Raw genomic sequence first — 20,777 nt, 5'->3', positions numbered from 1 at the left:
GCCCTTCCTGGCTGGCTTATGCAGCTCGGGAGGGGACACGAGGCTGGTTCCAGGCGGTCATATCTGCTTCTCTGAGTGAGGGTCACTTCCCCGCGGTGGTGAGACCTCTCCTCAAGAAGCACACCTTGGACCCAGCTACATTGAATAACTTTCGTCCGGTCTCCAACCTTCGCTTTCTTGCAAAGGTTGTTGAGAGTGTGGTGGCTCATCAACTTCCTCAGGTCCTGGATGAAACAGATTATCTAGACCCGTGCCAATCGGGTTTCAGGCCGGGCTACAGCACGGAGACGGCATTGGTCGCTCTGATGAATGATCTCTGGAGGGCCCGGGACAAGGGTTACTCCTCTGTCCTAGTCTTATTAGACCTCTCGGCGGCTTTCGATACCATCGACCATGGTATCCTGCTGCGGCGCCTCAGGGGACTGGGAGTGGGAGGCACAGTTCTTCGGTGGTTCTCCTCCTTTCTCCTGGGACGCTCGCAGTCGGTGTTGGCAGGGGGACAGAGGTCGACCCCAAGGTCTCTCGTTTGTGGAGTTCCTCAGGGATCGGTCCTCTCGCCTCTCCTGTTCAACATCTACATGAAACCGCTGGGTGAGATCATTCGTGGTTTTGGAGTAGGATACCATCAGTATGCTGATGACACCCAGCTTTTCATCTCGACTCCAAACCACATCAGTGATGCCCTCGACGTGATGTCCCGTTGCCTGGAAGCGGTCCGGGAATGGATGGGGAGGAACAGGCTTCAATTCAACCCGGACAAGACTGAATGGCTGTACATACCGGCATGCCAGGATACTCAGAGTATTCCATCCCTTAATATTGGGGGTGAGTTATTGCCCCCCGTTGATAGGGCCCGCAACCTGGGTGTCCTCCTAGATTCACAGCTCTCCTTAGAAGATCACATAGGAGCTGTGACCAGGGGGGCCTTCACTCGGGTTCGCCTGGTGCGCCAACTACGACCTTATCTGGACCTGGATGCCTTACGTACAGTCACCCATGCACTTGTGACCTCTCGCCTTGACTACTGCAACGCTCTTTACATGGGGCTGCCCTTGAGAGCCACTCGGAAGCTTCAGCTGGTACAGAGTGCAGCTGCACGAACACTTTTGGGAGCTTCCCGATACTCCCATATTACACCTCTCCTCCATGAGCTGCACTGGCTTCCAGTTGCCTTCCGAGTGAAATTCAAGGTGTTAGTGATGACATACAAAGCCCTACATGGCTTGGGTCCGGATTACCTACGGGAGCACCTACTGCCAGCGTCAACACCCCTCCGTCCTGTGCGCTCCCACAGAGAGGGCCTCCTCAGGGTGCCACCGGTCAGAGAATGCCGGCTGGTGGCCCCCAGGGGGAGAGCATTCTCGGTGGGTGCGCCAATCCTCTGGAACCGCTTACCAGCCGAAATCCGGACGGCCCCCGACCTTCGCACCTTCCGGCGTGACTTAAAAACCTACCTATTCCAGCAAGCCGGCCTGGCCTGATAGATTTTGGGGTTTCATTTGTTCTACTATTGTTTTACTGTATACTTACCTTGCTCTGTACACCGCCCCGAGTCCTTCGGGAGAAGGGCGGTATATAAAAACAAACAAACAAATAAATAAATATATAAATAACAATACAAAAATTAAAAAGGAATTAAACAAGTGCCCAATTAAAAATTACAATAACAATAAAAGACCCATTAAAAACCCTAACGTTCCCCATCAGGCCAGACCAGCTAGTTCAAATAAGTGGGTCTTGAGACCGCGCCGGAAGGAGCGAAGGTCCGATGCCATCCAGAGCTCAATCGGCAGTTGGTTCCATAGCGCCGGAGCGCCCACAGAGAAGGCCCTCCCCCTGGGGGCCACCAATCGACATTCCCTGACCGGAGGCACCCTGAGGAGGCCCTCTCTGTGGGAACGCACAGGGCGGAGGGGAGTTGACGCCGGCAGCAGGTGGTCCTCGAGGTACCCCGGACCCATGCCATGTAAGGACCTGAAGATCATAACCAAAACCTTGAATCTCACCCGGAAGACAACTGGTAACCAATGTAGCTCGCGGAGCAAAGGTGTAACATGGGAGTACCGGGAAACTCCCAAGACAACTCTCGCGGCCGCATTTTGTACCAGTTGGAGCCTCCGAGTGGTCTTCAAGGGAAGCCCCATGTAAAGAGCATTGCAGTAGTCCAGGCGAGAGGTCACGAGCGCATGAGTGACCGTACACAGGGCATCCCGGTCCAGATAGGGCCGCAACTGGCGCACCAGGCGAACCTGGGCGAAAGCCCCCCTTTTAAAGGCAGAGTGTGTTTGGTTGGAACTCTGGCTTGTTTGGGGTTCAATCTCCAATGTTTTCTGTTTATTGGGGGCATTTTCCAAAGTCTGGTTTGGCAGTTTTTTTCTGATAACACTTGAGTAGTTAAAGATTGGACTTGGGCAGATAAGCCTGGAAGCCCTTTTCTTAGCCAGTTCAGCTCTAATTGTGTATTCTGCAAGACTGTTGTACTGCATGGTCAGAACAGCCTCCCTAATAAAAAGATTCAATTTTAAATTTTATTATGATAGAGACCTCTGCCAAATCTTTTGTCAACTGAGTTCTTAGAAGAAAATCCATTCATTTTTCTTTTCAAATGAGCTCCTTTTTCAGAATGGTTTGGATTCTGAAAATTGGAGTAAAACTCTGGCAGCTTCCATCAGCGTTCTGGACTTTGAAAGTGGTGCTCAGAAGAACTGTGTTGGACCTATGCAGCACACAGGTCTCATAGGAGGAGATGGGAGTGGGATGTGGGGCCTTTTGCTTCCAAATGAGTGTAGAAGACTGAGGCACAGACTTCCTCTGTTTCCAGAGCTTGTGCTCTGCAAACAGACCATCCTGGTTTCCTGGAGAGACAGTGTTGCTAGCCGAGATAGTATGTTTCAGTAGAGAGTCCCAAAATGAAATGTAAGCTGTCAAGTACTTGCAGTGATCATCATTTGTGTGATGCGCATAAAAGTATAGTTTACTAGAATTATTTTTAATCTTATATCCTTAATTTACAGCACTCCGTTGCAGCAGAAATGCCAAAACATGTCAGGACCCACCCCAAACCACGTCTTAGGAAGACAAAACTCTTGGAGCCAAATCTTAGTCCAAAAGAAATCTTTAATATGACATGCTTGGTTGTAGGAATACAAGACAGGACTTAATATTGTTCTACAAACTAAACCCTTAAAAAGAGTTCCCGGTTCAACCCCCCCTTAACCCCATTTGGTCAGTCCCCCATCATTTACCTCGTATCATCCTTCTCGTGGGAAAAAGGAACTTAGGACCTTTTATGTTTATTGCTCTCTTCCGTGGCACAAGCCAGATACTCCTACCCTAACCCCCCCCTTTTGTTCCCCCAGTTCAAAAGGCTTCTCTTTTCCTTTGAAATGCCTAATACAGGCTCAATACACATCCGTTCCCTCCTCCTCAGGAGATGGCAGGATCCATGGAATAATGTTTTAAACATACATTTATGAATATGATATAAATGGATTCTGACAAAACATCTGTAAATATTTCAGCTGTAGAATAGATGAAAAACAAACATGAGATATACTGTCAGCCAGGGTCCTTGTGTGAAGCAATGATGCTTTAAGTTGAGCATTACCAACTGAAGCTGGGGAAGCAAAGCATTGCCTAGACCAGGGGTCAGCAACCTGAAACAGTGAAAGAGCCACTCGGAACCGGTTCCCTCACAAAAGGAAAAACTGGGAGCTGCAAAAAATGTGCACATGCGCGTACACGCGTGCATGCACAGAACAGGGTTTGAGTGGAGCCAAGGCGAGATATGCACCTACCCTGCATATTTGAATTGATTGGTTGAACTTTTTTAGTCCCACTTTTTTGGGGGGGGACTGCACATGGCAGAGGACTGGGAGCTGCAGGAGACGGCTGAAAGAGCCACATGTGGCTCCGGAGCTGCGGGTTGCAGACCTGTGGCCTAGACTATTATAACCAGAGTGATGGTTAAACTGATTAGGACACAGTTGGCTCTCTTTGTGTTTTAAAAAAGGTAGCATTTGAAAAATATATTCTAAAAATATTTTTCTGTGCATTTGTTTCTTTTTTTAGACAGAAGACTTAGCAGCAATTTTAGACACAGATGGAATAAATGATGAGGAAACCTCAGGGAAGAATGGTGAGCAGGACAAGAAATTGGAAATTGTTTTACCAAATCAGTCTGGAGAAGCTAAGCAGGGGTGGATCCATTTGGAGGGAACATCCCTTTCAGTTCATGTGTGGTTTACAGCATCTGTTCCATAAGAGTTGGTGTTCTCCAGATGACTTGGAGATCACCTTCCATAATCTTGAGCCCATGTGGCTCAAGAGGACTAGGAATTCAGAAAGTCAGACCCCAGCCCATTTGAGAGCATGCAGTTGGGAGGAGCTGACCCCCAAATGCCTAAACTTGCCTGGCACACTGGCTTTCATGCACTGCAAGAGCGGACATCCCTGAGCACCTACTCTTTTCCACACAAAACTTTATTCTTAGCATCTTCTTATAGTTTGAAAGAGTCTTTTTGTGCTTCACATTTGGAGAGTAGAGAAAGGAAGAGAGGAATCAGGCTTGTGCAACGAAAGGTACAATCCTATTTTTAAAGGCAATTCTGGGCACGTCCCCCAGTTGCCAGAGGGCTGAGTGGACAGCGCAGGAATCCCTGCCAGCTCTGCTTGTGTTTCTGACCTCATAGTCTGGCTTTTACTTTCCCAGCACGTGGAATCTTTTGTAGATCAGAGTCGGAGGTCTTTTCTGTGGGGCTGGAAATCGAGGGGGTTGGCACCAGAGGAGGGATGTTCACAGGAAATACTTTTCAAAGGCAAGAAAGGTAGCTGCAGCGGTGAGATTGAAGTTGCCAGTTTGGCCTTTTGTCTGGGCAGAGTTTTTGATTTCCTTACCATGCCCTGTACATGCCCCTACGTGTTTTACTACAGAGCTTCAGGGTCACTATTTTATTTTGTGCATTTTTTTCTTCTTGCTTCTTGAAGACTGCAGTGACAACACAAGTAGCTTTTACATAACTTCTTTAGCTTTTCTATAGACCCTTCGAAGGGTGTCCAGTTTTGTGAAGTCACTAAGAAGTAAGTTTAGTCCATGAGATGCACATCCTATTGCAGTAATATGTGGATACTTGTCCATTATGATTTCATATTATTTGCATTGTCCGTCAGCAAAGCAAATCTCTAAAACTACACATATTTCACTGCTGATATACTCTGCAGAGTATGTCTATTCTCTCAGTTTCAATGCTTCTATAAAAGACTGATTGAGGTGTTGTTATCACAAAGTTCTTTATTCCTTCTCCCCAAATATTTGTCCATCCATCTGTAAGTACTGCAAGACATAGTGCTTCACTGATTTTTGCTTGTACAGATTCCATCACACACTCATATTCTGACTCCAAAAGAGCCTTGCTCAAGGAATGTCTGCTTGGCAAATGGTATGATGGTTGTAATAATTTAAAAGCTTCCTGCCCATATGCATCTTCAGTTATTGACAATGCTGATCCAGAAGCATGTATTGCTCTTTCAAGAGTGAGCGATTTTCTCCTGATTTTCAAGTGTCATTTTATCTATAAACTATTATGTATTTTGCAATACTTCCTTACTTGAAGATGCTGCTGGTGAAGAAACACATGTGATGATCCAGAAGCAGCAGAAAAAGTGTTTCTGGAATTAGAACTCTGTAAGAAAAAGCTACTTGCTCTTTCATTCTGGTCCTCATCATTTAATTTGATAAAGTATTTTTTAATGTCTTTAAGGCACCTCTGGCATGCAAGGATGTGTTTTGTCATCCTTGTGGGATTTGGAAAAGAATATTTCTTCTCACAATATTTTCAGATTGCGGCTTTGCTCTCGGTAGAAATTGCACTGTGGAAATGTTTCCAAATGTTGGTCTCGCCATTTTACTGAGTGGAGGAAAAGAAAAACCAATTTATTGACCAGACTACAGATAAACATTATGCTGTGAAGGTGGAGAACATTAATAGGTATTGTTTAAGGGTTACCAAAGAGAAATACTTATTAAATGTGGATTACAAAATTTTTGCTTCAATAATAGCAGAAAGACTGAAGAGATTTTTGATTGAATTTATACATCCAGACCAAAATGGATTTTTACCAGAGACAAATAAAGAACAACCTAAGAATGATTTTAGATACTTTGGAATATTATGAAATGCATCCAGGAAAACAAATGGCATTAATTTTCTTTTTTTTTAAAAGAAGTTTTTATTGGTTTTCTTTCCATACATTCAGTAGTATTTATTCAACAAACGTGCTGTCTGAGTTTACATTCGCTAATACATATTTAGTTCCTAATCCTTTATTCCTTCCTCTAGACATTGATAAAATAAGTCCCAAGTTTGGTAATATTCCATTTCTTCTTTTTCCTTCAGTCTCATAGACAGTCTATCCATCTCTGTGCATTCTAATATTTTTTTAATTATTTCATCTGATGGTATTCCTTCATTTTTCCAGTATTGCGCAAATATAATTCTTGCCGCTGCTGTAACATGCAAAATCAAATATATACTTTGTTTATCAGTCTTTTCTGGCATTATACCTAATAAAAAAAGGTCAGGTTTAAAATTAATGCGTTCTCCCAACATCTTTTCTAGCCAAGCATGTATCTTTTTCCAATAACTCTTTGCTTTGTCACACGTTTTGTCACCAAACATGTAATTACATTTGCTTTGTCACCAAACGTGTAATAAGTTCCTGACTTGTGCTTACATTTACATTTCCAACATCTGTCTGACATGTTTTTTAAACATTTTTGCTAATCTTGCTGGTGGCAAGGGCCATCTATGAAACATTTTTATATAAATTTTCCTTGTACAAAGTTGACATTGTCAGTTTATAATTTGTTTCCCATAAATTTTGCCATTTTTCTAATTCTATATTGTATCCAAAATTTTTCACCCATCTTATTGTTTCCTTAACTTGTTCACTTTCTATTTTCAAAGTTAATAAACAGTTCTACGTTTTCTTAATTAGTTTCTTATCAGAAGTTAAAAATATGGAATCAACTGCCAACGGAACTCCGGACTGCCCCCGACCTTCGTTCATTTCGCCGGGACCTAAAAACCTGGCTCTTTGAGCTATCTGGTCTGGACTGAGGGGTTTAATGTTTTTAAATTGTGATTTAATTTTTGTGGCTAGACTTAATTTAATTTATTTTAATTTATTTTAATTTTATATTGGATTGTTTTTAAATTTTGCCTTGTAAACCGCCTTGAGTCCTTTGGGAATAGGGCGGTATATAAACCAAATAATTAATAAATAAATAAATAAATAAATAAATAAATAAATATCTTGTCAAGAGCCCTGGTGGAGCAGTGGGCTAATGCCTCCTTAAGTAACACCAGCTACCTGCAATTAGTGCAGGTTCGAGTCCCACCAGGCTCAAGGTTGACTCAGCCTTCCATCCTTCCGAGGTAGGTAAAATGAGGACCCAGATTGTTGGGGGCAATAAGCTGACTTTGTAATAATGCCGCTTGGGGGGGGGCGAAAGCCCTAATAAGCAGGCATATACATAGAATGAAGGCTATTGCTAAGCACATTGATTTGTGCTTTAGATTGTAAGGCACCCTAAGTCTTCGGAGAAGGGCGGGATATGAATGGGATTATATATATATATAGATATAGATATAGATATAGATATATAGATATATATCTTATCAAACACAGTTTGCTCCTTATAAAATCCATAGTTTAACATCTTTATCATATCAAGTTTGCATTTGTAAATGTGCCCACCATGATAAATTGATACCCTGATTTTCCATTTCTTGTTTAGATTTTAAATTCCCTTCAGAGTTTAGAATATATCTCCAGATTTTTTTCAAAGTCTACTAAATTTGGGTGTACAAATGCTTTCATTGTTGACAACCACTCTGGAATTTTCAAATATATTTTACATTTTATTTTTCCCCATGTTAACAATGCATTTCTTATATAGTGATTTTGGAAATATTTATGAATTTTATTTTTCCCATACCCAGTGCTTTTTTTGTAAAAGAAAAAGGTGCCGGAACTTACACATGTCATACAACCCGCCTTGCCTACCCTACAAAGTTCCAGAACTGTCCATATGAGCCATGACGGCCATGGGCCTGACCCAAGTTATTGAGGGCCAGAACTCATGTGGGGGATCATACTCTCGACCTGGTGTTCCTATCTGGACAGTGGTTGGATGATCTGGGAGGGGGTTCACCAACCATCACCCCCCTGTCATGGTCAGATCATTACCTCCTGTGGCTGGTTTTCCGTTATGCCAACCCCCGCTGCTGGGCGGTGGAACCGACCAGGTGGTTCCGCCCCAGGCGTCTAATGGACCCGGAACGGTTCCAGAGGGCGCTTGGGCCTATACCCATCACCCATACCCACAGCCCAGTCGATGCTCTGGTGGATGCCTGGGAAAGGGCGGCCGCCGGGGCACTTGACTGTGTTGTACCCTTGCGACCTCTGACCCGGCGCAGATCCCGCTGTGCTCCATGGTTCTCTGTGGAGCTCTGGGAGATGAAGCGTCGGAGACGAGGTCTAGAGAGCGGTTGGAGGTCCAGCCGATCCGAATCTGACCAATTGCAGTTAAGAACCTTTATAAGGTCTTATCTTGCGGCTATAAGGACGGCGAAGTCTAACTACTTTGCTGCCCTTATCGCGTCTGCAGATAATCGCCTGGCCGCCCTGTTTAGGGTAACTCGCTCCCTCCTTAATCAGGAGGTGAGGGAGGATCCCTTGCGGGGACGAGCCGAGGAGTTTAGTCATCATCTGGCGGACAAAATCGCTCAGATCCGGACCGGTCTGGACTCTGACTGGGCAGAGTCTGATGTGGAGGAATCGGACGGTCTTGAGCATGTTATCTGGACTGAGTTCGACCCTGTTTCCCCTGATGATGTGGACAGGATCATGGGGAGGCTGAGCACCACCACCTGTTTGTTGGATCCGTGCCCCTCCTGGCTAGCTTATGCGGCCTGGGAGGGGACACGAGGCTGGTTCCAGGCAGTAATAACTGCTTCTTTGAAGGAGGCTGTCTTCCCTGCCGCCTTGAAGGAGGCGGTGGTGAGACCCCTCCTCAAGAAGCCTGCCTTGGACCCGGCTGTTTTAAATAACTATCGTCCAGTCTCCAACCTTCGCTTTTTAGCGAAGGTTGTTGAGAGTGTGGTGGCGCATCAGCTTCCTCTGTTCCTGGAGGAAACTGATTATCTGGACCCGTACCAATCGAGTTTCAGACCCGGATACAGCACAGAGACGGCATTGGTCGCGCTGGTGAATGATCTCTGGAGGGCTAGGGACAGGGGTTGTTCCTCTGTCCTGGTCCTATTAGATCTCTCAGCAGCTTTTGATACCATCGACCATGGTATCCTACTGCGGCGTCTCAGGGGGTTGGGAGTGGGAAGCACCGTTTTACGGTGGTTCTCCTCCTATCTCCTGGGCCGCTCGCAGTCGGTGTTGACGGGAGGGCAGAGATCCGCCCCGAGGCCTCTCATTTGTGGAGTTCCTCAGGGGTCGGTTCTCTTGCCCCTCCTGTTCAACATCTATATGAAGCCGCTGGGTGAGATCATTCGTGGTTTCGGGGTGGGGTATTATCAGTACGCTGATGATACCCAACTTTTTCTTTCCACCCCGAACCAACCTGGCGATGCCCTCGCCGTGATGTCCCGGTGCCTGGAGGCGGTCCAGGTCTGGATGGGGAGAAACAGGCTTCGTCTCAATCCCGCCAAGACTGAGTGGCTGTGCATATCGGCATCTCGGGTCAACCAGACTATTCCATCTCTAACGATGGGGGGGTGAGGTGTTACCCCTCGTTGATAGGGCTCGCAACTTGGGCGTCCTCCTGGATTCACGACTCAATTTTGAAGACCATATAGGAGCCGTGACCAGGGGGGCTTTTGCCCAGGTTCGCCTGGTGCGCCAGTTGCGACCCTATCTGGACCGAGATGCCCTACGCACTGATTATCGACCCGTACCATGCGCTCGTGACCTCCTGTTTGGACTACTGCAACGCTCTCTACATGGGGCTGCCCTTGAGGACCACGCGGAGGCTTCAACTGGTGCAGAATGCGGCCGCGCGAGTTGTGATGGGGGTCTCCCGATACTCCCACGTAACACCTCTACTCCGCGAGCTGCATTGGCTTCTGGTTGCCCTCCGGGTGAGATTCAAGGTGCTGGTGATGACCTATAAAGCCCTACATGGCTTGGGTCCGGGATATCTGAGGGAACACCTGCTGCCGGCATCAAGTTCCCTTCGTCCAGTGCGCTCCCACAGGGAGGGTCTTCTCAGGGTGCCACCGGTAAGAGATTGCCGGCGGGTAACACCCAGGGATAGGGCCTTCTCAGTGGGGGCGCCTGCCCTTTGGAACCAGCTGCCAGTGGAGCTGAGGACTGCCCCCAACCTCCGTTCATTTTGCCGGGGCCTGAAGACCTGGCTCTTCGAGCTCTCCGGCCCAGGCTGAGGATTAATTTATTTTAATTGGGGTTTTATTTATACAGGGATAAATTTAATCTTTTTTAAACTTGGTCTTAACTTTTGTATTGTTGGTTTTAATTACCCTGTAAACCGCCCTGAGTCCTCCGGGAAAGGGCGGTATATAAATGTAATAAAATAAAATAAAAATAAATAAATCCAAAAAAGGTGCCGGAATTCCATTGTGAGCGTTCTATGACAAAAAAAGCCCTGCCCATACCATAAAAAAGTGTGCCACCCCAATCATGCCCCTCCAAATGTAACAACCTTTTGTTTCTGTCAGAATCCATTTATATTTCATTTCTAAGTATTGCCTCTGATCTAAATGCAAGTCTCACCTTTCCCTGGATTCTGCCATACTCCCAAGGGGGAGTGGGGACATACATGCGGGTTTTATTGCTTTCACTTCCTCTATTAACTACAGTGTAACCTTTTGTTTATTTTCCTTGTGTCTGCTATCCATTACAATGTAACAAATTGCCTCCTATACTCTGCATCCCTCTGAACTTCTCCTCCCTAACTGGGCCTCTGGAGAAAAGGGAGGTGGGGGGGGAGAGATACAACCCTCCAGGACCTGGTTTATTTCTCCATCCTCAAAATGAGGTGTGAAGACCTGTGGAATGATCATGCACAAATAGAGCCAGACTGATGTTATCTTTTTCCATCGATGAAGTTAACACCTGGGGATTTGCCGGTCTGCACTACCCGGATGAACTGTAGGGTGGGGTTTGCTTAGGGACACTTTAAAATACCAATCTGTAACTATTTGCAATTTTATTTTTTCTGACATTTGGGTATTTTTGTTTATCTGTAAGATTTTTAACTATTACTTTGGTTTTTCCTCTGTTTATAGTTCTGCCATTTCTTCATATTATTCTGTCTTTCCCAGTAGTTTAGGAGTCATCTCCAAAGATTCTTCTAAAATAAATACCAAATTATCAGCAATTGCTTGTAATTTTTATGTTTTACTTTTTATTTCTAGTCCTTTAATTTCTGTATCTTGTCTAATATTTCTATTTAGAACTTCCAAGGTCAAACTAAATAACAATAGAGATAATGGACATCCTTGCCTTGTACCTTTTCTTATCTCAAAGTTCTCAGTATAATCTCCATTTGCAATTTGCTGTTTGTTTATTGTATATTGTTTTAATCATATTTATAAAATTCTGTCCAAAGTCCATTATTTTTAATTGCTGAGTCATAAGTTGCCAGGAAGCATGTATCAAGTGCCTTTTGGGCATCTAGAAATATTAGTGCCAGTTGTTTCCCTGGATGTAATTCATAATATTTCAATATGTCCATTAGCACTCTTAAATTATTCTTAATTTGTCTCTTTGGTAAAAAAAAAAACATTTTGGTCTGAATGTATAAATTCAGTTAAGAATCTTTTCAGTCTCTGCCATTTTTTTTAATTGAAAAGTTTTACAGTACATTTTTTAAAAAGATAAACTCACTCCCTCCCCCTCCCCTCCCCCTTCCCTTCCCTTACCCTCCCCTCCCCCTCCGACTTCCCAGAGCTGAATACAGGGTATAAACTTTACAAACGTAGGCTAAAATATGCTAACGAGCTAAAATAAAACATTAAATTCTATCGCACTTTAACTCCCCTTAAACATAACTATATTACTAACAAATAACATACCGGTAACTAATAATACATCATATAAAACCAATACTTATTCAAATGCTAAATGAAACTTTTTAGTCCCATATTTATTCTGAATATATTCGATCCATCTTCTCCATTCCACAATACAGGGAGTGCAGAATTATTAGGCAAGTTGTATTTTTGAGGATTAATTTTATTATTGAACAACAACCATGTTCTCAATGAACCCAAAAAACTCATTAATATCAAAGCTGAATATTTTTGGAAGTAGTTTTTAGTTTGTTTTTAGTTATAGCTATTTTAGGGGGATATCTGTGTGTGCAGGTGACTATTACTGTGCATAATTATTAGGCAACTTAACAAAAAACAAATATATACCCATTTCAATTATTTATTTTTACCAGTGAAACCAATATAACATCTCAACATTCACAAATATACATTTCTGACATTCAAAAACATAACAAAAACAAATCAGTGACCAATATAGCCACCTTTCTTTGCAAGGACACTCAAAAGCCTGCCATCCATGGATTCTGTCAGTGTTTTGATCTGTTCACCATCAACATTGCGTGCAGCAGCAACCACAGCCTCCCAGACACTGTTCAGAGAGGTGTACTGTTTTCCCTCCTTGTAAATCTCACATTTGATGATGGACCACAGGTTCTCAATGGGGTTCAGATCAGGTGAACAAGGAGGCCATGTCATTAGATTTCCTTCTTTTATACCCTTTCTTGCCAGCCACGCTGTGGAGTACTTGGACGCGTGTGATGGAGCATTGTCCTGCATGAAAATCATGTTTTTCTTGAAGGATGCAGACTTCTTCCTGTACCACTGCTTGAAGAAGGTGTCTTCCAGAAACTGGCAGTAGGACTGGGAGTTGAGCTTGACTCCATCCTCAACCCAAAAAGGCCCCACAAGCTCATCTTTGATGATACCAGCCCAAACCAGTACTCCACCTCCACCTTGCTGGCGTCTGAGTCGGACTGGAGCTCTCTGCCCTTTACCAATCCAGCCACGGGCCCATCCATCTGGCCCATCAAGACTCACTCTCATTTCATCAGTCCATAAAACCTTAGAAAAATCAGTCTTGAGATATTTCTTGGCCCAGTCTTGACGTTTCAGCTTGTGTGTCTTGTTCAGTGGTGGTCGTCTTTCAGCCTTTCTTACCTTGGCCATGTCTCTGAGTATTGCACACCTTGTGCTTTTGGGCACTCCAGTGATGTTGCAGCTCTGAAATATGGCCAAGCTGGTGGCAAGTGGCATCTTGGCAGCTGCACGCTTGACTTTTCTCAGTTCATGGGCAGTTATTTTGCGCCTTGGTTTCTCCACACGCTTCTTGCGACCCTGTTGACTATTTTGAATGAAACGCTTGATTGTTCGATGATCACGCTTCAGAAGCTTTGCAATTTTAAGAGTGCTGCATCCCTCTGCAAGATATCTCACTATTTTTGACTTTTCTGAGCCTGTCAAGTCCTTCTTTTGACCCATTTTGCCAAAGGAAAGGAAGTTGCCTAATAATTATGCACACCTGATACAGGGTGTTGATGTCATTAGACCACACCCCTTCTCATTACAGAGATGCAGATCACCTAATATGCTTAATTGGTAGTAGGCTTTCGAGCCTATACAGCTTGGAGTAAGACAACATGCATAAAGAGGATGATGTGGTCAAAATACTCATTTGCCTAATAATTCTGCACTCCCTGTATATCTCTGTTGCGATTGTTCTTTGAAATATGCTGAAATCTTTGCCATTTCTGCCAAGTTAGAAACTTTCAAAGTCCATTCTTCTATAGTAGGCAGTTCCTCCTTCTTCCAATATTGCGCTACTAAAAGTCTTGCTGCCATAATTAGATTCAACATCAATTTAGTATCTATGACAGTAAAATCTGTAACAATACCCAACAAAAACAACTGTGGAGAAAACCTTATCTTTTTCTTAAATATCTTCTGCATGTTCCACCAAATTTTAATCCAAAAAGCTTTGACTTTTTTACAAGTCCACCATATATGATAATACGTTGCATCCTCACAACCACACCTCCAACATTTGGGCTGGCAGTTCGGATACATACTTGCTAGCTTTTTAGGGTCTAAGTGCCACCTATAAAACATTTTATAAAAATTCTCTTAAATTTTGAGCCTGTGTAAATTTTACATTTCTAACCCAAATCTTTTCCCAAGTATCCATTGTTATAACCTCCTGAAAGTTCTGGGCCCACTTTATCATACAATCTTTAACAAGTTCCGTTTCTGAGTCAATTTCTATCAGTGCATTATATATCCTTTTTATATGTGCCTGGCCTTGATCTCTAATTTGTTTTACCAAATTTCCATCAGTTATTGAAATACCAACTTTCTGATCTTCTTTCCATCTTGCATGTAACTGCCCATACTGAAACCAAGTTTGTACAATCTTTTCTTCTTTTAAAATATTATATGGCTTTAATTGCCATACATTCCTTTCTATCCTTAAAATTTCTTTGTATGTAATCACATCATGTTTAAATCCAACATTTATATTTTCTATTGCAGGTTTAGGTATTGCCCAAATTGGTATTTTATAATTTAACTTATGCCTATATTTTTTCAATACTCGCAACAGAGCATACCTTAATATATGTATCTTAAAAACATTATCCACCTTATCATACAATAAATATGCATGCCAACCAAATAACAAATCATAACCCTCAAGATTTAATAATCTCCCTTGTGTTAAATTAAACCAATCACTAATTGATGATAAAGCAGCAGCCTCATAATATAACTTAAGATTAGGCATTTTAAGACCATCTCTTTCACGTATGTCTTGCATTATCTTAAATTTAACTCGTGGTTTTTTCCCTGCCCAAACAAATTTATTAATACCTTTCTGCCATTCCTCCAAATTTGAGTCCTTTTTAAGTATAGGTATCATTTGAAACAAAAATAAAAATTTTGGCAAAACATTCATTTTTACTGCTGCAATTCTTCCCAATAAGGATAATTGTAATTTTTCCCAACCATCTAGCTCTTTTTGTATTTTAACCATAACAATTCATAATTATTTTTGTATAATTTTACATTTGAAGCGTTTTTTGCGTGTTTATCTTAAATCCAGAAACTTTCCCATATGACATTATTATCTCCATCAATTCTACAACTGAATAAGTCGGTTGACTTACTGTAATAACCAGGTCATCTGCAAACACTCTTAATCTATAATCTTGATCTCTTATTTTAGTTCCCTTAATTTTATTCGAATCTCGTATTTTAATCAATAATATTTCCAATGTTAAAACAAACAGCAAAGGTGACAACGGACACCCCTGTCTTGTACCCTTTTCAATATTACATGTTTCTGTCAAACTACCATTAACTACTATTTGAGCTGTTTGCTTCTGATATATTGCTCTAATAGATTGTAAATTTTTTTTCCCAAACTCTATTTTCTCCAATGCCTTAAATAAAAATTGCCAGTCTAATTGATCAAAGGCTTTTTCAGCATCCAAAAAAATCAGCGCTGCAGGAACCTGGTTATTTCTATCCAAAAATTCCAATAAATCTACAATATGTCTCACATTATTTTTCATTTGTCTACCACTTATAAATCCTGTTTGCTCACTATGAATCACTTGCTGCATTACCTTCATTAATCTATTTGCTAAAATTTTTGCAAATATCTTATAATCAGTGTTTAAAAGCGATATTGGCCTATAGTTTTTGGCTTGGGTAATATCTTGATCTTCCTTCGGAATCAGCGATATAAAGGCTGTTTTCCACGATGGAGGCACTTCTCCTCCCAACTGAATTGTACTAAATAGTTCTCTTAAAGGTTCCACCATTTCTAACTGTAAATCTTTATAATAGACGGCAGTCAAACCTTCTGTTCCTGGTGCTTTCCCCACCTTTAATTGTTTAATTGGTAAAATAATATCCATCATTTATCAATTGATTCATCCCTTCCCTTTGCTTTTGTGTAAGAACAGGGATATTAACTTCTCATAAATATCTATATCTACATCTTGAATCTTGTCTCTAACATATAACTTAGAACAAAAATCAACAAAGGCCTTTTTAATAAGATTCTGCTGAAACACCACCTTACCCTTGTAATCTATTCTATCTATATTATGTAACCTTTGTTTCTTCCTTAACAAATAAGCTAACCACCTACCCGGCTTATTAGCATTGCAAAAAGTATTATGTGTAAATTGGTTGCCACTTGATCTGCCATCAACATATCAAACTGACCTCTTAGTAAAGTAATTACCTCTTTAATCTTCCCATCAGATGGATTCAAAATTAAAGCCTTCTCTTTCCTCTTAATTTCCTCCTCTAATTCTTTTCGCCTATGTTCCAGTTTGCGTCTGTACTTATTATTCAAATATATTAACACTCCTCTCATATAAGCTTTACTTGCATCCCAAAACATTTCAATAGAAATACCCTTGTACATATTCATATTAAAGAATTCTTTCATCTTGTTTTTACACTCTTCCACATTTTCTTGATATCTAAACAAATTTTCATTAAGTCTCCAAGAGCGCCTGTCTCCACTGTCTTTTTCTATTTCCAACCATACTGGACTATGATCTGATATAGTTCTTGGACATATCTTAATCTTCTTAATCCTAGAAAAAAGATCATTAGTAATTAATACAAAATCAATCCTAGAAAAAGATTGATGCCTATCAGAAAAAAAGTTAAAGTTAAAGTCTTTTTCTTGCAAATTGCTTTCTCTCCAAACATCTCTCAATTCCAAATCGTCTTTCATCTCAAAAAATTTTTTAGGCAATCTGGCATGACTTGGTATACTTCTAAAAAGGCCTTTTTTGTCCATTTGTACATCCAAAACACCATTCCAGTCTCCCATAAAAATACAAGATTTATAATCCCATTGAGTTATCTTGCTGTGTAATAGTTTATAAAATTCTCCTTGCTGTTGATTAGGAGTGTATAATCCAACCAAAAGTATTTTCTTGCCTTCTATTAATAGTTCAATTATAACATATCTTCCTTGTTTATCTGTTTCAATTAAATTAGCTGTTAACATAAATAACTACTCCATTTTTCTTGTCAGGAGCAGACGCAATAAACTCAGCCTAAAATTTATCAAATATTTTTGATCAGCTGCTTGAATATGCGTTTCCTGTAGACAAATAACATCATTTCTAAATTGTTTTAAATACTGAAATCCTTTCTTTCTCTTGTGCGGGGAGTTTAATCCATTAACATTCCAAGTTAGAAACTTTGTCGCCATCTTTTGCGACCTGAAGCTTTCAGAGCGCCTCTTCCAAAACCACCTGCACTCTCTTCGGTTTCGCTCCTCCCACTGCTTCACTGTAAGTAGGTTTTTGAGATATAATTGCAGCTTTCTGTTGTTCTTGTTCTTGTCTCATTCGTCTAATTGCAGCCCGTGTCATTCTTTCTTCTCTAACCTCTTCTGTTGGCACCTGGGTCTGATCCACTCCTGTAGTTTGCTGGGATTCTTTATCCTTCTGCAGAGTAACTCCTTCAGCTCCTTGTATACTCCCCATTCGCGACTGACTCTCTCCTTCACCATTCCTTCCTATAAATTCTGAAGATGGCGGAGAGCCTGCCTTCAAAATATTAGAATAAAAATCTCGTGCCTGCAAAGCTGTATTGAGACGATATCTTGTTCCTGCGTACATCTAAACTGCGTACATCTAAACTGAATCTGCTGTTTCCTTAATTCATCTGCCAAAAAAGCAAATTCTTTTCTTTTCCTTAAAATTCTTTCAGAATTAAAACTTCTTCCTCAGCAACTGTAAATCTATTGTTATAGAAGGCTTGGATGACCACATTTCTAATTGCTCTCTTTGTAACCACCACATCTCTAGGTAACTTTCTTTGTCTTGCAATCCAAGAGTTAACACGAAATATTTTATCTATATCCCCCATAATAGCTTCTGCTGGACGCTCTAAAACCGATTCAGGGGCCTGTGCCATTAATTCTTTTAAATCTTCCTTAGGATCTTCTTTCAAACCTCTGATCCTCACAGCAAATTCCATATCCCTATATTGTAACATTACTACATCATCATCAATCTTTTCCATTACATTTTCAGCATCCAGCATTTTAGCATCTAATCTCATATTGTTTTGACTGAGCTCTTCCACACGCTCATCCAGACGCTCAATACAAACTGCAAGCCCTTGAAATGCAGCCAAAATGTCTGCTCTTATTTCAGTATTCTTCTCCTCAATAAGTTCAGCTATTTGTTGGGATTGTGTTTTCAAAGCCTGTTACAAAGCCTCTTGCAAATCTTTTATTGTTAATGCTGGTGCGGGTGTGGGTGCTACAGGAGGAGGCATCAAAGCCTGTAATGAAGAATGCTGAACTGGCAAAGCACCAGCACTTCTAGGAACTTTGGTTGATTTAGAAGCCATCTTAACACCAGTTAATTTCTATTACGCACTTTCACTTTCCGCACCACTTGCATCTTCTTCTCTCAAAGTATTCAGAGTTAAAGTTCAAATACTTGCTATTACAGCATTCTGCTGCACAGCTCTGCCTGCATCCAAGTAATCCACAATTTATTATCGATGGCAGGGATGGTTGCAGCGTCCTGCTCTGCTCCAAAGCCTTGGAGCAGAGGCGTCCCAGAGTCCGGAGCAAACTCAGGCTTCGGGGGGGCTCACACCCTTCAACCACCAGAGTACTCTGGTGGTCTAGGGGAGCTCTACCCCTGCCTAAGCGCTCACCCCCCCTCTTTTCCCGAGGAGCGGGTTTCCGAGCCGCCAAACAGCTGATCGTCACTGTTTTTAGCGGCTCTACGGAAAGCAGCGGGGCTGATGGCCGAAACGGCCGCCATCAACGGAGCCTTGCCACCCGGAAGTCAGTCTCTGCCATTATTGAAGTAAAAATTTTATAATCCACATTTAGTAACGATATCGGTCTATAATTTTTTATCTGTGTCAAGTCTGAATCTTCTTTTGGTATTAAGGTAATATTTGCTTCTATCCATGTATTTGGGAGTTTAACCTCCAACATAAGTTTATTGCAAACCAGAAGTCAGAAGTACAATGTTACTTTAACTGTATTCCCAGGATTTGCTTGTCTTCAACTGAGAGAACATGCAATAATTTAAGACTTTACAAAAAGTCTCAGAAATCTTTCATTAAGCTCTTTGTGTTATATAGTTTGAATACCATGTCATAGATATATTATTTATCATTGGAAAAGAACATATTCCACACTCCTTTTTTTCAATTTTTCTGGGTTTTTTCCAGGCCTTCCCATCTCTAGGTGTGACTCAGATGACAAAGCTTCTGCTTGAATATTTCCTATTCTGGGATCTTGTCTGTGCTCTGCTTGGATGGGCAAGGGGTGGTTTGTTCCTCCCAGGACTCTACATGCCAGCATGAGCATTTAGCTTAGCTATTAACCATTTATTAACTGGGTATTCCCTCCCTCCATCCCAGACATGCAGCTGATTCAGTATCGGGGGAACCCTTTGCTTTCACTGTTCGAAGAACTGCCTTCCAGTGATGAAGTTGGCAGCCTGGGGAACGCCAGAGGGGATCTGCTGGGTTCAATAGAGAGCAACGAAGCAGAGCAACAAGTTGCCGGCCCAGAAAGCCAAACAGACGGAGCCGTTCTGCTGGAGCCCCTGGATCAGCCCCTTCTCTCAGAAGACATGAATGCCGAATATAAACTCTTTCCTCTTCTGCTTCTCAGCCCAGTTGCAAATTTCATAGAGGAGGCCTCGGAAATAGAAACAACTTGAATTGCTGACCAGGACTTTCACAAAACAGTATCAAGAACCACTGCAGGTTGCAGTTCTGCTTCCCTTGCTGAATTTCATCCACAAAGAAGGGAAAGCTATTTTTACCCAAAGAATGTAGTTTTAGGAAGGCCAGTTGCAAATTGTACTGATTTTAAAAAAAAGCAAAGAAGAACAAATTTCAAATCTGCTTTTAAACTATTTTATACACAAATATGCTATAAATAAGATTAATGTTTATATTGTAGTGTACAATTTGCATATTCATATGAGGGGTTTTAGGTTGTTTGATCCCATGGTAGCAAATACATTTATTTTTCTTCCTGAAATGTGTTGGAGATACAAGTGTGTTAGAATTATGTTGGGTTCTTTTATAACTCTTAACCTTTCTTTGTTCCAAATTTTTGCCTTAGTCCTGACTACTCTGACTTTGTCTTCCGCTACAGTATATCACCTTTTATGTATTATTTTAAGTTTTCCCTCTAATTATTAATGTAAGTAAATTCTGTTTCCTATGGAAAACAATATATTTAAACATTTATTTTAAAACAATGGTATGTGGACCTTGCTACATATTTAGATAAGTTGCAAAAGCTCGTTTCTGATGCACATTGCATGTCAAACCTTTTGTTCCTGAGATGGGTTTCCCACTAGTAAATAATGGAATTATCCAAGAAGAAGTATCATCAAAGCCACCTTTGCTCTCTAGATCAACATTTTCTTGCATAGGCCCTGAACCCTGAGGGTGTTGCTGACCTGTTCTGTCCAGGTACCTCAGGCAGGTGCACTTGGTGTTTGGTACTTGATGCTCATGGGGTTTATTGGTTCCAGCGATTTTCATCCAGACTGCAGGTTCTGCTTTCCCCCTTGTCTTCAAAAGCAGAATTATGAGGCCATTTGGCATGTTGAGATATATAGAAAAATAATATTTTTTCTCGATGTGCAGGACATCTCCTGAAATTGC

At 41.7% G+C, this 20,777-nt stretch overlaps 1 protein-coding gene across 9 annotated transcripts in view; it reads left to right on the top strand.

Moving 5' to 3' along the window:
- LOC310645929 (heat shock factor protein 3-like) overlaps positions 1-20,365 on the top strand; it is a 56,124-nt gene extending 35,759 nt beyond the window's left edge. For 4 of the 9 annotated variants that reach the window (XM_083372002.1, XM_083372007.1, XM_083372008.1 and 1 more), the window contains 2 exons: positions 4,072-4,138; positions 19,512-20,365. In XM_083372002.1, the coding sequence (XP_083228128.1) occupies positions 4,072-4,138; positions 19,512-19,816 (372 nt within the window). In that variant the 3' untranslated portion in view covers positions 19,817-20,365. Of the gene's footprint in view, positions 1-4,071; positions 4,139-5,759; positions 6,986-19,319 lie in introns of those variants that run through there. The other 5 variants (XR_014493620.1, XR_014493621.1, XM_083372005.1 and 2 more) reach the window with 5 other exon arrangements.
- Positions 20,366-20,777: the final 412 nt, after the last annotated feature.

This window comes from Vipera ursinii, assembly GCF_947247035.1.
Source record: "Vipera ursinii genome assembly, chromosome: 12".
In the NCBI taxonomy this organism is placed as follows: domain Eukaryota; kingdom Metazoa; phylum Chordata; class Lepidosauria; order Squamata; family Viperidae; genus Vipera; species Vipera ursinii.
The sequence above is the reverse complement of the archived record's forward strand: the minus strand, read 5'-3'. Positions and strand labels throughout refer to the sequence as shown.